Genomic DNA, 18928 nt, shown 5'->3' with positions numbered 1-18928 from the left:
TGAGCTAAAAACAGACCATTTCTCTTTTAATGCTTTCACAGTATATAACGACCACAGTATATTATCATGGCAATATTAATGGAAACTAAGAGATACACTTAATAGTTTTGTTTGTTTGTTTGTTTGTTTTTCCACACTAGGGTCCAAACTCTGGGCTTTGCAAAGGTTAGCCATGCTCCCTGTCACTGAGCTACATCACTACTAGATGGTTTTTCCTTTTTCTTTTCTATAATGTTAATGGAGATAAAATATGTACTATATACATAAGTATAAAAAATACCATGTATACTTGACTTCACTAGTGTCAGTGATTCATTATGGCTCTTTGTATGATATAATTTTAACTCATAAGTAAAACCAAAATATTATATTCATTTTAAATTTAAAATAAAAATTATACTTCCTATTGTTTTACAAGGGCAATTAACTCCTACCAGCAGACTGATGCATTTCTTCTGGGATTGTATTTCATAAGTTGCTTTCATGCTAGGAAGAAATGATTTTATACAAAGTCATTTGAATTGGGGGCTCACTTTAGAAATTAACCTGAATCTAGACATTCTTCTGCTTATCTAAATGTTAAGTATTTATTTTTAACAACTAGAGATACTTTAAAGAAGTCTTCATTACTAATAATAAGCAAACGTATTTTGAGAACTTACACATAGCCTTAAACTCTTTATAAAGACTATTAAATTTCCTTTATTATTTAATAAGTTATCACACATTAATTAAGTTTTTTACTTTTTAAATAGTTGAAGATTATTTTCCCATATTTGAGTAATATGCTAGAGCAGGATAATTCAAATCCACTTATTAAATAACTAATGATAAATACAGTCAGTATCCCTCTTAAACATAAAAGTAATAGAATATGGCATACTACCTGACCTTATATTTTCTAAGTGAACAAAAAAATTTCTTTCAATAGGAGTTACCTTATTGTCTATTTAACCAATACAGGTAATACCTCAACATAACATCTTATTATGACAAAAAAAAAATGAGAGTAAAAGAAGTATTTTGAACTGTTAGATAATTTTATATCAACACCACATGTCTTTTGTCAGTTAATATATCTGAAGCTGGAAAACAAGGTCAAGAGTCCAGTTCAAGAGCTGCAGAGAAGTTCCATCAGCCATGCTAAAGCCTGACATCTTCCTCAGGACAGTGCAGTGTTAGGATCCTTCCTTCCAGCCTTCACCTCTGCAGAGAAGGTTCATGTGCAGACACAAAGGAAGGTTTTGTTCATGTGGAGTAGCTTCTCTCTGTTGTGTGTACTGGTTAGAAAGTATTCTAGACTTAAACTAATTCTGCAAAAACATTTGGACTCATTTCTCTACATAATTATGAAGTAGGGTGGCTTGTGTTGGTGACTAAGCAAATATGTTATTGATCCAAAGACACTACAAATGTCTTGTTTTCATTTTGTAGATCATGGAAAAGCAGAAGCTAAGGGTTATGAACTTCACACTCTAAATTCTAATTTTGAGGAAGAATAAAAAATTATGGAAAAAATATTTAAGAAGCCCTACTACATAGTTTCCGATGCTGTATGGCTGCTTGGTACTAGTGAATGCAAACTGTAGTGGTCTTAAGTCATCAAATCTTAACATTAACCAGTTAAGTAACATGGTAAATTAAAAAGATAATTAAATTTATCAAAATATAAATATTTAAAAATTTATGCTGTGTATATAATTTATTTTATTCTTTTTCTAAATGAAAAACTTATTGTCCTACTACTAGAAAAGTACATGACTTTACAAGAGAATTTCAAGAAAGGACAAATATATTTTCCAAAAATCTTTGGGACAAAATTTTTTAAAATTCATAATTTTGACTATGGGGCACATAAAAGCATATAGTAATAGATTATGAGAATTTTTATTAACATAGAAATCTACATCTAAATTCTAATACTCTTTGTCACAAAGAATAAAAGCTCAAAAACATAATGGACTTTAGTGTCCTTATGGTAACAGTAGAATTCTGAATGATGAGGCTAAATTATAACCTTAACTAAAGCAGAAGAAAGCTAAGTTCCAATAATTTGACGCTTTCAGATTTTGATTAAAAAGACAAACCTCTACCTATCCCACTTGTAGCTTACTGACACAACCAGCATGCTTTCTGCCCCAAACGGCAGCAGAGTCCACGGAGTAGTGTATGTGACTCTGAGAAGTTTATAAATCTACAGCACCCCAAGAGAAAGCCAAGAAGCAGATTGTGACTTTTGACAATTATTAGTTAGAAAAAGAGGTAACAATTGCCAAAAAAATCACAAAAGTGAGCATGTTACCTGGCTATGACAAAGAGCACACAACTGACACCCAAGTAAGCCAGCAGAATATACATCCAGATATCAGGGGAGAGAGGATTCAGGAAGGAGAAGACGCCCGGGTTTGTACCGTTGGGCTTGCGGTACAAAATACTTATTCCAAGTGTCATAAACGGCTTGGAAAAGTCGATGACCTTCTCTCGAACATAGGTAATAGCCAGTGGAGCCACTGCGAGGTCAGCTTTCTGTAGAGAGAAACAGAAAAATGGAAAAAATATATTTAAAAAATTGGTTCTAAGTCACAAGCAAAATAACAATAACTTAAGATTTTGCACATGAGAATTTCTGTAATGATTATGTTAAGATCGACAGTGTTCTTTAAAGAGATGATTTAATATTTAATAAGCTACCCATTTCATGTACTTCCAGATTACTACATCAGCCTTGACCTTAACTAGTTAGAAAAAGGAAATAAAATTGTTGGATAAAAATAAAAAAACTACTATAATACAGTAAATGAAATTATTCATAATGAAACTTTTCATAATTGCTTTTACTGTAAATTTTAAAAATTCATCTTTGTCTATTATATTTGCCTACATATATTGATAGAATTGTAAACACAGTGATAACTATGTCAAACCCTTTACCTTGCAATCAAAAACCATTTTCTGGACTAATGGGACAGCTCTGCAGGTACGAGCATTGCTCCCATGCCTGAGTCGTTATGATATTCTAACACATTGCAGGAAGTCATTATAATAGTCTAATACATTGCCGAGTCATTGTAATATTCTAACACATTGCAGGAGGTCATTATTACATTCTAATGCATTGCAGGGAGTCATAATATTCTAATGTGACAAAGGCATCAATGCTAAGAAGGAATATTGTTGCACAGATTTTATTTTTGATAAACATGAAGATCTTTCAGAAGCAATAATGTTCATTTTAGAGAACACAAGAAACAATTATATAAAAAATATAGTTAGCTTCTCCAAAGTATTGTTTATTGACATTATTATTCTGTGGGCTTTTCACTTGTTCTGAGAGTAGCTTCTCCAAAAACTGAGAAAATGAAATGTGTAACCCTGTAAGGTTATGATCATATTTCATGTTCACAAATTAGGAAAATACCAACTTTAGAATAATCATTGCTGTGTTCTTTAACTATTTGTCTGTAGCTCAGGTATTATATTAGGAAATTCATAGGGATTATCACATTTAATCCTCATACAAATCCACTATTACTTCTTTTTCTGAGAAAGGAAAATGAATCTTCATAACATGGAAATATTCCTATAGGGTGAACCCAGAAATAGATCAGGCTACACACAGAATCAATCGGAACCTACTCCTAGGGACATAACAATCTTCGTTCCTAGAAAACCAGCAAAGAAATCACAGAAGCATCAGCTGGCACTCACTCACTCACTCACTCACTCACTCACTCACTCACTCTCACACACTCACTCATTCACACACTCACTCACACATCCACTCATCCATTCCCAAGAGTTTGGAGAAGTGGGAGATCCCAGTCTGTGGAAATTAAGAGGTTGGATAAAGGAAGTTCTTATATGTGAATGACAAAGAAAAGGAAATAAAGTCTGAAAGAGCACGATAGCAACACTGTTAAAGAAAATGAGTAATAATTTAAGAAAAAGAGGGTACAGGTAAAACGAGTAGACTCGGGAATCTCCTGGCTTGTTTCACTTTATGTACTAATTCACTTTGATCCACCGCTTCCTAGGCTAATGAAAAGTCAGCTTTTATTGATTATAAAGTATATAATTCAAGATGCTTTAAAGTAGTTAACATTTGTATGTTTGTAAATAAAACTGCATGTATTTTTGAGAGTATGACATGATGATTACGTATATGGGTAGAGTGACTAAATCTAGCCAATTAACTTATTTTATATATTATCTCCACAAATCTTTCAGTCATGCTAAGTAACAACTCAATATGAAAACAGAACTACTATATTATTCAAAAATGCCTATTCTGTAGGCATATATTACAAGAATTGACTTCATGTACATTTAAATTTACTTAGTATTTGATTCCAAAATATAAAAGAGCAAAACATACAAAAATTACATAATAAATGCTTCCTGAGGGTACACTATCCACAAAGATAATCAAGATAGGGCCTCACATCTTCATGTGGTGTCAATTGCATTGTCCTGTTCTTGGTAAAGGGACATGCTACTAAGACGCTTTGACTGAAGGTGGAGCATTCAAAGGAAGAATCTTAGGTTAGAGTCTTCTTCCTTTATGTGGTATAAAGTGACATACATCCTTGACTAATAAGTTCTGTCACATGAATATGAGGAACTGCCCCAAAAGTCTGATGATGAGAAAACATATTACAATTCCTGAAATTAGCTCCTATGTGTCAAGAGCACAAGCAGTCTGTGGTGTTGGCTCTGTGGCCCTACTCTTAGCAGTAAGACATACTATCTAGCTTGAGGTTTCTGTTCAGAAAAAAAATACCTGCCTGCTTACAGAAGGAATTACAATGAAAAAAAAAGGCATTTGGACAATCTTTAACACAAGACTCTGAATTAGCAGGAAAAGTGGGAAAATGGATGATGCAATGGAGTTGTTAGCTTTCCTTTTCCTATAGCTGGAGGGGTGTAAGGAAAAAGAGAAGACAAAGTAAGTCAGTGTTGGGGACTGGACTCAATGGGAAAATTGAAAGATGAAGAGGGATAGAAATTGGTAGAAAGGGTAAGAGATGCTCCTCTGAGCTTACCTGTAATAGAGAGGAAGGGAACATTCATCATTCAGAAAGCAGATGGGGGCCTTAAATGCTCTGCAACTGAACTACAACCTGGCTCATGAGGTTGTGAAACAATAGATCAGTATGAGTATCTGTGGAGAAATTGAGTAATGTAACATCCCATCCTTCTTTAATAAAAATGCTGTATAACCTGAGGCATTCTGAGGAAATCAGAGTCCACTGGACTGGCTCATAAATATCATTAATGACAATTAGTTTGCACCAGCTGAGGCCTTCATAAATAGCAAGGATTGAATGATAGAAGAAAGAAAGGTACTACTGATGAAGTTGGACATAACGGAGGCCCTGTATAATGAATATTTCACTGTGTCAGAGAGGATCATGTTCACAAAAAGTAAGAAAGAAGTAAATTCACAACATCCTCATGACTGGTAAGTCAATTCACCAGAATTGCTGAGCCACATGAAGTACACAGTCTTGAAGAAGTAGGCTAAGCTTCAGTAGATGTGATACACTTAATAAGGTGCTAGAACACTTTGGCAATGGAACAAAAGCATATTATGGGTCATGTCTGGGATACTCAGAAGCAAATATGTCAAGATTTGTGTCAAGTTGGAGATCCTAAAGAAAAAAAAATTAGATGTAAAACCAAATGTTGTGCTGTATGTTTATGAAGGCTTTAAAGCCTTGTCAGAATTTGCTAAGAGACTGAAAGAAAGAACATTCCCTACTTTGAAGGATGAAATGTCTTGGGGGTAGGAACTACCCCAGCTGCTCTTTTGACAGGGTAGTCAAGGTACTTGAAAGTGTGGGCCACACATAGTGATCTGAGACCACATGTTGAATAGAGAATTTTTGGTCACCATTTGATGTGTATAATACAAGAATTTTATTGGATAGTGTGGCCAAGTGTACCTTAATTTGAGGCAAGCCATAAAGAACCAGGTGTAATGGGCATCAGTGAACATGTATGGATATAGGACTGTGAAGGTAAAAAGAGCTAAGCTGTTCTAGGCATGGATAACTAGCCACAGCCCAGTAGAACATTGTATGTATTTCTCCACTGCAAGAGAACATTGCAGGTCTACATGTACTAGAGTATATAAACAACTGGGGAGTTCCCCCGAGAATGAAGACTGTACGTTTAGACACAACTGGAGCCTATAAAGTTGTGTACTGAAGGTGTAACATGAATCTTAAAAGGTCTTATTCAAAAAACAAACCTGGGGGCAGGTATTGGGGTGAATGCTGAAAGAGCAGAGAAACAGAACCAGCCACAGCTAACCTCACCTCACCAATTCCTCTGCTGGTCTTGTTTCCTCAAACTGGAAGCCTTTGTGTCCTCATCCAAATGGATCTCAGGTGAACTGCTGCTAAAAAGCCTAAAACCTGAACAGATTCTAGTTCCTGGTCCTCACACCTTATATACCTTTCTGCTTCCTGCCATCACTTCCTATGATTAAAGGCATGTATCACCATGCCTGGCTGTTTCCAGTATAGCTTTGAACTCACAGAGATCCAAATGGATCTCTGCCTCCAGAATGCTAGGATTAAAGGCATGTGTGCCACCATTTTCTGGCCTCTATGTCTAGTGGCTGTTCTGTTCTCTGACCCCAGGTAAGTTTATTAGGGTGCACAATATATTGGGGGACACAAATCACCACATCCAGGTAAAGCCATGAGTGAAAAAATAGTACAGACAACCTAGGAGATATCATGAAACTACAGAAAACACTGAGAAGTAAGAAAGCATATAGACTGTTCTAGCCTAAAACCCAGTGTGGTCTATGAAATAGCCTGAGAACTCAAAGACAATGGAAGTGTATTACAGAGAGTCAAGTATACTAATACCACTATCCATGCCACTGTGCCCAGTATCGCTGTCTTAAAAAGAAAAATTGATATGTGTGAATGGATTCTTCCATGATGCATTGAACATTGACAAATTCCTTCTTCTGTTTCATGTTAAGACCAATTTGTATTCTCCTATCATGGATAGCAGCAGATTTTCATGACATTCCTCCAAGGAGGTAATTCACTCACTGACTATTAGTCATGGAATGGGGGCCTGGGACTTTGCCTTCTTATCTTGCTCACCTTCACTAAAATGATATTGTCATATAGGCAACAGAAGGCTGATTTCAGTGTTTCATGGGTTAAGAAAAGCATCTGAAAGACTTATAGTTCAGATAAATAAGGATGCAGCATCAATTCACATAAGTTAGCATGGCCTGACACAACTGAAAAATTCTCAGAAATATTGCACAGTCTATGCCTATGACCCTAAATCAGCTGCAAGTGATTTCAGGCTATTGTTGACTGTTCATACCTGACATTTCTCAAGGTATCCATCCTTTGTGTAACTAGATAAAATGTATGCCATGTGGGATTGAATTAAAAAGGCAATGAGGCTTTTGAGCACATTAAGAAACATTCAGAACAAGCTAAAACCTCAGTTTCCCTGCATGTTACAAGTCATTCAATCTCAGACTACTACAGCTGGAGTCTATGGGAAAACAGAAAGATACAAACTCTGAGCAAACAGTTCCAACAATCCAGTAGTGTTTTAGCTCCAGCCCTTCAGTGGGGAAAAGTTCAGTGTACAACACAATAGCAACAGCTAGCTGCAGCTTAAGCATTGCAGCAGGAAGAATCCACTAGTGGTTCCACTTCATTAACAATAAAAACATTATACAATTAAGAACTTGATCAAAGGCCATTTAGCTAAGCTTTCTTTTTTTTCTGAAACAATACAAAATCAGACTGCAAAATAACACGAGGCTTTATAAATTGTAGGATTCACAAGTACTGCTATTAATGCCATTCAGACTGTCTTGAGAGCTCTGTCCTTTCCAGTCCCTGAGCCCTTCTCTGAAACTGAAGGAACAGCCAAATCTGACAAGGGACTGCCCGTCCTTGTAAATGGACAACACACTGATGGCATAGGCAAATGTAACAAACAGGCATGGGTTGCTACAGCGATACAAATAACCGTGCATACCTTCTGTCTGGAGTTAGAAGGAAAAAATATAAAAAACAGTTCCTACTTACAGACTTTCTTATGACACTGTACTGATTGGCTGTATTTGGAGTCCTTACTTTATGAATGGCTGAATAAAAATAGAAAACTGGAAAGCACTGGGTAAGCTACTTTGGGGACAACAGATATATAAAGAAATAAATAAAAAATGTTCAAATGAATTACAACCTCTGATAGGGTTTTTTTTCCTTTGTTTGTTTTTTTATGTGTTAAGGAAATTATTCGATTCCCTTACTACAATACAGATCACATCCATTGAGCTATTCCTAGGAGCTATCAATGGGTTCATATAAATTCTGGAAACAGGAGAGCAAAAGTGGGCTGGAGGACAGCTCAGGTTAACTGTATTCCAATGAAATATTCTGATATTTTTCAAAGTGTCTGAATATGTAAGGTCAGTTATTGATTATGGCCCATGATGGATGGATAATAATGGGGCAAGTACACAAACAGTCTGTGCTCTAGTAGCTTATTCAGGGTCTGTGCTTGCAAGTGAGGGATGTAAATACACATCACCTTGTGAACATTGTTACAGGACTCTTGCAAACATTTGCACTCAAGTAGTCAACAAGCACTGTTCCCATCAAGGGCCTCACTTAGCTCAATATTATGTATGTATGCCCCTGGTGCAGTGATTTGAATGAAAGAATGTCCCCCGTAAGCTCTGCTGTTTTAACACTTGATCCCTGATTAGAGACACTTTTTGCAGAGATCTAGGAGGTTGCAGCCGTGTTGGATGAAGTATATTGTTGGGGGCTTCAGCGCCTGCTCATTCTCTGCTTCACACTTGTGGTTTATCGGCCTGCTCTAGTTGCCATGTGTGATGCTCATTGCCTTGCTTCCCAAAATTATAGACTCTAACCCTGGAGTTACAACTAGGGTTATAATTCTAACTCTAGAATCATAAACCCAAATACATTCGTTGTTCCATAAATTGCCTTATGACATTTTATCATAGCAGAAAGTAAGGAATGCACAGGAGAAATGATAGTTACAAAGACACAATTTTACAAATATTAATGTATAGAATAGGGTTGAGAATAACCAATGCAATAGTATTTTCACCGAACTTGGGCTAGGTTAATTGAAGTGAAAACTGGGTTGTTAAAATAGTGACTAAAATTTTTGAATGAATGTTCCCTGAGGGGGTGGAAAAGGCTCAGAAGGTAATAAATTATTAAATAAAAATATCAGTTATATAGGGTCAGATATCTCATTATGAGTTACTGGTCAGAGAGCTCCTTGAGGTCCCTAAATTAATATCATACTGTTCTTGATTGCCCACCAAAGTTAGATACTGATTTCCTGGCTGAAGACCCTTCTGACTTGTTTTAGGACATGAAGAAATAAAGATGGAACTGAGTTGGAAACTTATTCCCTACTTTCTAGTTTTCACAATGCTGGAAAGCACAGTGATGTCACTCACAGAACTATTACCAAATCTTCTGCACAGCTCTGTATCCTGCATACTGTTCAAGCAACGTAACAGGTAAGATATGCCTGATTGTCCAGGAGTAGCACAAATGTTACATCAAAACTACTTTCTGATTTGAATCGAGGAATATTCCACATATGAAACTCATGTCTGGTACGGTGAACCTGGTCAAATTCCTGTGGCTGGGAATGTCATAGGCCCTAACAAGGAAGCTACTGCTAATGTTATTTTGCTAAGTCAACAAGATGTGAATGCTAACTTGCCTTGTAAATATTTATTTTTAGATCCATGAATTATTGCTATTATCAGCTCTGGACTAACAAACTTCTTTATGCAATGGCCAGGAGAGACACAGCAGTCAAAGTTCTGAGAATAACTGACTGTTGAATCTATCTCAGTTATAAATGGGAACCTATATCACTCAAGGCTTTGAGAACATAGATGAGAAGCTAAAAACAATGAATGAACTAGAGAAAAGGAAGGAGTGTGTAGTAAGGTGCAATTCCCAGGATGTGTACAGTTAATCAATCCAAGAGGGTCTCATCAGGCTCTACAGGCTTTACAGACAATTTCTGTGGAAGAGGCTTATGAGACCCCCCCCCTTCCTCAAGAATCCATACACAGTTACCAGTTTCTAGGACAGAGAGAATATTTTTCCTCAGGTGATGATCACATCATCTCAGAAAGCATTCACAGAATAGTGGACACTGATTTGATAGTTTAGCTACTAATAAATGTAGCAATAATGTTCATTAATTAAAACAAAAATAATGTTCTAGTGGAAGATGTTTATAAGAGAAAAATTTATTTGTAGAGTACATGTGTAGTATTGAGGCTTGGTATTTAAAACAAAGCTTTTTGAACAACGTCTTGATAAATCTAAGTTTCTTTATAACTTAAATTATCTTACCTTTGCATCAGGCTATTATTTTTTACAATACCCTCAGTTATAGTTTAATGAATTGTATTGATTAGTTACAGTTTCATCATTAATATTAATAATGGGTCCTGAGGAATGATTCCTAATATGTGAGTCCCTTAACTGAGTGATATCACTATTCAAAGGATCCTTTGTAACCACTCATTTTGATACTCTTTGTCTCCCTATTATATTTTTTTATTTTAATCATGATATGCATTACCTTTTGCCAAGTTCTTTCCATTAGAATGTATGGAATATATTATATACAAAATGTAAACTCTAGTATCCAAATCTGTAATATATAGCTACATTTAGAATAAACACAAAGTACATATCAGAATTTATTCTAATTGTTGTTTAACAAGAAATAGTATGTTAAAATAGGATCTGTCAGAAAAAGAAATGTGTAATCAAATTGTTACCTATATATTTAAACAGTTGGCAATTACTGGTACTACATGTAATTATTTTTACAATTAATATTCTAGCAACAAGTATTTTATCTTTCTCTAGTTACCAGTGAAATTTCATGAAATTAATAAAATTTGTTTTGAAAGGTTTACATATAACTATATTATTGTCCAATATTTAGAAATTGTTGAAATATGAGATAACATGAAATTTCCCCACCTATTTCAAGTCATTAATTCACTAATTTATTCATCAATTTAGTGCTAAACAACTCACTGACTTACTAAATAAATAAGTATAATTGAATTGCTTTGTGATAAAAATTATAGTGGTATTTCTAGATGTTCATAATATGGGGTTTGAGTGTATAGTTCAGTTTATACTTGCTTAGCATGTAGGAAGCCTTGAGTTTTATTCCTAGCACACCAACGGTGCAAACCATTTATGGCAGCACACTTGAAAGGTGGAGGCAGGATTACCAGAAGTCAGAGGTCATGGTCAATTTGATGCCAGACTGGTTCAGGTTCATGAGACCCTGACTATAAAATACTCCATCATCCTCAAGCTCAGGGAACATTTCAAGAACAAAAGGACTGCAATATCGAGAGGCCATGGATGACAACATGAAAACCCTGTTTTCACGACACAGCAGGATAGTACATGAGCTTACAGAGGTTGTAGCAGCATTCACAAGACCTGTGCAAGCTCAAGCCTCACAACATGTCAACATGAAAAGGGAAGGTGGCAAAGATTCCCACACCCAAATGAGGAGGTACTGGCAATTTATTGTTGAGAAGGGAAGAGTCACTTTAAGACTCTGGACTATGATAGATTAACCATGCCCCAGTGGAAGGCCACACATCTGTGAATGTAAGAGCAGCAATAATTGGACTTGATTTTTTTTTTAAAGCAAGATACTAAGTTGAGTAAGTAGGGATCTGGAAAGAACTGGGGAGTAAGGGTAAATATAATTGAAATAAATTATATGAAATTCTCAAAGGACTCATATCTTAGTTACTATTCTAATGCTGTGAAGAGACACCACATTCAAGGCAACTCTTGTAAAATAAAGCATTTAATTTTGGGCCTGCTAACAGTTTCAGAGGGTTAGTCCATTTCCAGCATGGAAATGCAGGTGGGAATAGGTCTAATCCACAATCAGGCAGGTAGAACAAGAAACACTGGACTGGTGATGGATTTGAAAACTCAAAGACCATCCTCACACCTCCTAGTTCTTCCTAAATGAGACTACTGAAGGCCAAGAATTCAAACATATGAGCATGTGGGGGCCATTATCATTTAAACAACCACAATTAATAAAACTGCGAAAATCTGAATATATTCTCATAATACGGATAAAGAACCATCAAAGTAAAGCAACAGATGCAAAGCAAGGTGATTTTAGGTAGATCAGATTGTAATAGAAGAAAACAAGCTGAACTAAAGTGTATCAGCATAACATTCTGTTAAATATGGATAGAATAAACCTCTCTCAGGTCTCACAACTGAGTCTCAAGTTGAGCTGAGCAGAATAAAGCTCTATAAGGGTCTAGGCTGATGGAGAACACACTGAGCTACAAGGACTGTGAAATATTAGCGTGTTGCATCCTTTAGAAGAGAAGGGAAATATTAATTCTATTTCCATTTACTTCAATATCCTGATAATCTTCCCAGAAATCACAGAGTCATGAGACTGCCACATAGGAAGCAACCATGAAGAAGACTGATTTTTTTTGAGATTATAATATAATTGCATAGAGACAGAGCCTGCCAGCACCCGACTAGACTAAGAGGTGAGTCTTTATCCTCATACCCAAACACCCAAGCCCTAGGCTTTGGGCCCAGGGGCACAACCCTGTGCCCTTAGACCCCCACCCATTGCAGTTCCAGTTTCAGGCCAGTTGGCAGGCAGACTTCCTTCACACAGGACAGACTACCACCATCCCCCCATCAGACCCATCCCACCTACCCTCTGAGAATGCAACTGTTCCCTGAGATAGAGCCTGCCAGCACCCAACTGGACTAAGAGGTGAGTCTTTATCGTCATACCCGAACACCCCAGCCCCTAGGCTTTGGGCCCAGGGGCACAACCCTGTGCCCTACACCCCTACCCATTGCAGTTCCAGTTTCAGGCCAGTTGGCAGGCAGACCTCCTGTACACAGGACAGACCACCACCATCCCCCATCAGACCCTGTAACCCAAGTCCTACCTCCCCCAAACCCACCCATCCTCCGAGACTGCAACTGTTCCTTGAGACAGAGCCTGCCAGTACCCAACTGGACTAAGAGGCCAGTTGGCAGGCTGACATCCTGCAGACAGGACAGACTACCACCATCTACCACACAGTAAGACTGCAGCTACTCCCTGAGACAGAGCCCACTAGAGCCAGTTGGACTAAGAGCTGCTCCTTAAGGCAAAAAGTCCATCAGCATCGACTAGACCAAGAGCTCCCACTGGATCAAGAGTATCAATCAGACCAAGAGAGGCTCCCTCAGACACAAACACCGTTTGCACCAAGTGAAGAAAGAGATGGGTAGGTGCCAGTGCAAAAATACAGTCAACAGCATAAAAACCAACATGGCTCCATCAGAACCTACATCAGCAAGACCTGAACATCCCAACACAGAAGAAACAGAAGATATCTACCATAAAAATGACTTTAAGAAGATATTAGAGATTTTAAAAGAGGAAATGAAAAATTCCCTTAAAGAAATCGAGGAAAAGTCAAACAAAAAATGGGAAGAAATCAGTAAATCCCTTGAAAGACAAGAGAATGCAATTAAACAAGTGAGGGAAACAGTTCAAGATTTCAAAACTGAAATGGAGTCAATAAAGAAGACACAAACTGAGGTAATGCTGGAAGTGGAAAATCTGAGTAAATGAACAGGAACTACAGATGCAAGTATAACTAACAGAATGTAAGAGATGGAAGAGCGGATCTCTGGCATTGAAGATACAGTAGAAGAAATAGATTCATCAGTCAAAGAAAACACTAAAACCAACAAAGTCATGGCCCAAAATGTCCAGGAAATTTAGGATACCATGAAAAGACCAAACCTAAGAATAATAGGGATAGAAGAAGGAGAAGATACCAACTCAAAGGCACAGAAAATATATTCAACAAGATCATAGAAGAAAAGTTTCCCAACCTAAAGAAGGGAATGCCTATAAAAATACAAGAAGGTTACAGAACGCCAAATAGATCGGATCCAAAAAAAAAAAGTCCCCTTGCCACATAATAATCAAACCACTGAACATACAGAATAAAGAAAAAATATTAAGAGCTACAAAGGAAAAAGGACAAGTAACATATAAAGGCAGACCCATCAGAATAACACCTGACTTCTCAATGGAGACTCTAAAAGCCAGAAGGTCCTGGACAGATGTTATGCAGATACTGAGAGACCATGGGTGCCAACCCAGACTATTATACCCAGCAAAACTCTCAATCAACATCGATGGAGTAAATAAGACATTCCAAGACAAAACCAGATTTAAACAATATCTCTCCACAAATCCAGCCCTACAGAAAGGACTCAAAGGAAAAATCCAACCTAAGGAAGTTAGATACATCCATGAAAACACAGGCAATTGATAGTCCCATATCAACAAATACCAAAGAAGGGAAACATACAACACTGCCACCAAAAATAACAGGAATTAACAATAACTGGTCATTAATATCCATCAATATCAATGGTCTCAATTCACCTATTAAAAAGACACAGGCTAACAGAATGGATATGAAAACAAGATCCATCCATTTTGCTGCATACAAGAAAAACACCTGAACTTCAAAGACAGACACTACCTCAGAATAAAAGGCTGGGAAAAGACATTCCAATCAAATGGATTTAAGAAGCAAGCTGGTGTAGCTATCCTAATATCTAATAAAATAGACTTCAAACTAAAATCAACTGAAAGATCGGGGAGGACACTACATATTTATCACAGAGAAAATCCGACAAGATGAAGTCTAAATTCTGAATATTTATGCCCCAAATACAAGGGCACCAACATTTGTAAAAGAAACATTACTAAAGCTTAAATCACACATCAAACCACACACACTAGTAGTGGGAGACTTCAACACCCCACTCTCATCAATGGACAGGTCTGCCAGACAGAAACTTAACAGAGAAATAAGGGAACTAAGAGAAATTATGACTCAAATAGACTTAATAGATATCTACAGAATATTCCACCCTAACACAAAATAATATACCGTCTTTTCAGCACCCCATGGAACCTTCTCCAAAATCGACCATATTCTTGGTCACAAAGCAAATCTCAACAGATACAAAAAAATTGAAATAAACTCTTGTGTTTTATCAGACCACCATGACTTAAAGTTAGACTTCAACAACAACAAAAATTACAGAAAGCCTACAATCTCATGGAAACTGAATAATGCCCAATTGAATGACCAATAGGTCAAGAAAGAAATAAAGAAAGAAATTAAAGATTTCCTAGAATTCAATGAAAACGAATGTACAACATACTCAAACTTATGGGACACCATAAAAGCAGTGCTAAGAGGAAAATTCATAGCTCTAAATGCCTACATAAAGAAGTTGGAGAAATCTTACACTAGTGACTTAACAGCACAACTGAAAGCTCTAGAACAAGAAGAAGCAAACTCACCCAGGAGAAACAGATGCCAGGAAATAATCAAATTGAGGGCTGAAATCAATGAAATAGAAACAAAGAGAATAATACAAAGAATCAATGAAACAAAGAGTTGGTTCTCTGAGAAAATCAACAAGATAGATAAGTCCTTATCCAAATTAACCAAAAAGCAGAGAGAGAACATCCAAATTAACAAAATCAGAAATGAAAAGGGGGACATAACAACAGACAATGAGGAAATCTAGATAATCATCAGGTCATACTTCAAAAGCCTGTACTCCACAAAATTGGAAAATCTGAAAGAAATGGGTGATTTTCTGGATAGGTACTCCATACCTAAGTTAAATCAAGACCAGATAAACTTTTTAAATAGACCAATAACCCCTAAGGAAATAGAAACAGTCATTAAAAGTCTCCCAACCAATAAAATCCCAGGACCAGATGGTTTCAGCACAGAATTCCACCAGATTTTCAAAGAAGAGCTAATACCAATACTCTTCAAATTGTTCCACACTATAGAAACAGAAAGAACATTACCAAATTCTTTTTATGAGGCTACTGTTACCCTAATACCCAAACCACACAAAGATGCAACAAAGAAAGAGAATTACAGACCAATCTCCCTCATGAACATTGACACAAAAATAATAAAATACTGGCTAACCGAATCCAGGAACACATCAAAAAAAATTATTCACCATGACCAAGTAGGCTTCATCCCAGGGATGCAAGGATAATTCAACATACACAAATCAGTCAATGTAATACAACATATAAACAAACTGAAAGAAAAAAAAAAACCACATGATTGTCTCATTGGATGCTGAAAAAGCCTTTGACAAAATCCAACACCCCTTCATAATAAAGGTTCTAGAGAAGTCAGGAATACAAGGAACATACCTAAACATAATAAAGGCAATTTACAGCAAGCTGACAGTCAACATCAAATTAAATGGAGAGAAACTCAAAACGATTCCACTAAAATCAGGAACAAGACAAGGCTGTCCACTCTCCCCATACTTATCCAATATAGTACTTGAAGTTCTAGCTAGAGCAATAAGACATCAAAAGGAGATCAAGGGGATACAAATTGGAAAGGAAGAAGTCAAACTTATTATTTGCAGATGATATAATAGTATACATAACCCCAAAAATTCTACTAGGGAACTCCTACAGCTGATAAACTCCTTCAGTAAGGTGGCAGGATACAAGATTAACTCCAAAAAACAGTAGCCCTCCTATATACAAATGAAAAAGGGGATGAGAAAGAAATCAGAGAAACAACACCCTTTACAATAGCCACAAATAATATAAAATACCTTGGGGTAACTGTAACTAAGCAAGTGAAAAACTTGTATGATAAGAACTTTAAGTCTCTGAAGAAAGAAATTGAAGAAGATATCAGAAAATGGAAAGATCTCCCATGGTCATTGATAGGTAGAATCAACATAGTAAAAATGGCAATCTTACCAAAAGCAATCTACAGATTCAATGCAATACCCATCAAAATACCAACACAATTCTTCACAGACTTGGAAAGAACAATACTTAAATTTGTATGGAAAAACGAAAAACCTAGGATAGCTGAAAGAATCCTGTATAATAAAGCAACCTCTGGAAGCATCATGATCCCTGATCTCAAGCTCTACTATAGAGGTATAGTAATAAAAACAGCTTGGTACTGGCATAAAAACCAACATGTGGACCAATGGAATCAAATTGAAGACCCTGACATTAATTCACACACCTATGAACATATGATTTTCGACAAAGAAGTCAAAACTGTACCATGGAAAAAAGAAGCATCTTCAACAAATGGTGCTGGCATAACTGGATGTCAACATGCAGAAGATTGCAAATAGATCCATATCTGTCGCCATGCACAAAACTCAAGTCCAAGTGGATCAAAGACCTCAACATAAATCCAGTTACACTGAAATTGATAGAAGAGAAAGTAAGAAGTAGTCTGGAACGAATTGGCACAGGAGAACACTTCCTAAATATAACACCAGTAGCGCAGACACTGAGAGCGACAATTAATAAATGGACCTCCTGAAACTGAGAAGCTTTTGTAGAGCAAAGGATACTGTCAATAAGACCAAATGACAGCCTACAGAATGGGAAAAGATCTTCACCAACCCCACATCTGACAGAGGGCTGATCTCCAAAATATATAAAGAACTCAAAAAGCTAGACATCAAAATACTGAACAATTCAATTAAAATATGGGCTACAGAGGTTAACAGAGAATTCTCAGCAGAAGAACCTCAAATGGCTGAAAGGCATTTAAGGAATTGCTCAACATCCTTAGTCATCAGGGAAATGCAAATCAAAATAACTCTTAGATACCATCTTACACCTGTCAGAATGGCTAAAATCAAAAACACTGAAGACAGCTTATGTTGGAGAAGATGTGGAGAAAGGAGAACACTCCTCCACTGTTGGTGGGAATGCAAACTTGTACAGCCACTCTGGAAATCAGTATGGCGGTTTCTCAGAAAATTGGGAATAAGTCTTCCTCAAGACCTAGTTATACCACTCTTGGGCATATACCCAAGGAATGCTCAATCTTACCACAAGGACACATGCTCAGCTATGTTCATATCAGCATTGTTTGTAATAGCAAGAACCTGGAAACAACCTAGATGCCCCTCAAGTGAAGAACGGATACAGAAAATATGGCACATATACACAATGGAGTACTATTCATCAGTAAAGAACAATGATATCATGAAATTTGCAGGCAAATGGATGGATCTAGAAAATATCATCTTGAGTGAGGTAACCCAGACTCAGAAGGACAAACATAGTATGTACTCACTCATAAGTGGATACTAAATGGGAGGGAAGTGATGGCCAGAATGCAACCCACAGCTCCAGAGAGGCTAGCTAACAGGAAAAGACCCTAGGAAGGACACATGGATAATTCTGTGAAGGAGAAGTAGATGATATCTACATGAGTGAACTGGGTGTGTGGGGGGATGGCAGAGGGTGAGAAGTGGGGGAAGAGAACATAGGGAAATGTGAGGGTCAAGCTGGAACAGGGACAGAGTGGGAAGGCAGGGAGGAAGATACCATGATAGATGAGGACATCATGGGAATAGGAAGAGGCAGTGTGCTGGGGAGGCTCTCAGGAATCCACAAGGTTGACTCTACCTTAGTCTGCTGGCAGTGGTCCAGAGGGTGCCTGGACCGGTCTACTCTGGTGACTAGCCTAGTAAATAACCTAGTTGTCATCATAGAGCCTTTGTCCTGTGCCAGATGGAGGCAGATACAGAGATCCATGGCCAGGCACCAGGCTGAGCTCTGGGATTCCAACTGATGAGAGAGAGGAGAGATACTGCAGGCGAGGGACATCGAGATCGTGATGGGAGGACGTGCAGAGATGACTGGCCACACTAGTGGAAGCCCATGAACTGTGGACTGGTGGCTAGGCCTGAGACTGAACTAGGCCCTCTGG

At 37.2% G+C, this 18928-nt stretch overlaps 1 protein-coding gene across 7 annotated transcripts in view; it reads right to left on the bottom strand.

Annotated features, from left to right (window-relative positions):
* Grik2 (glutamate ionotropic receptor kainate type subunit 2) overlaps positions 1-18928 on the bottom strand; it is a 631845-nt gene that overhangs the window by 144072 nt on the left and 468845 nt on the right. For all 7 annotated transcript variants that reach the window (XM_052751379.1, XM_052751385.1, XM_052751382.1 and 4 more), the window contains one exon: positions 2303-2526. In XM_052751379.1, coding sequence (XP_052607339.1) covers positions 2303-2526 — 224 coding nt within the window. The remainder of the gene's footprint in view (positions 1-2302; positions 2527-18928) is intronic.

This window comes from Peromyscus californicus, unplaced genomic scaffold (genome assembly GCF_007827085.1).
Source record: "Peromyscus californicus insignis strain IS unplaced genomic scaffold, ASM782708v3 Scaffold_22__1_contigs__length_63687245, whole genome shotgun sequence".
Taxonomy (NCBI): Eukaryota; Metazoa; Chordata; class Mammalia; order Rodentia; family Cricetidae; genus Peromyscus; species Peromyscus californicus.
This window is presented reverse-complemented; position numbering and strand designations above follow the sequence as displayed.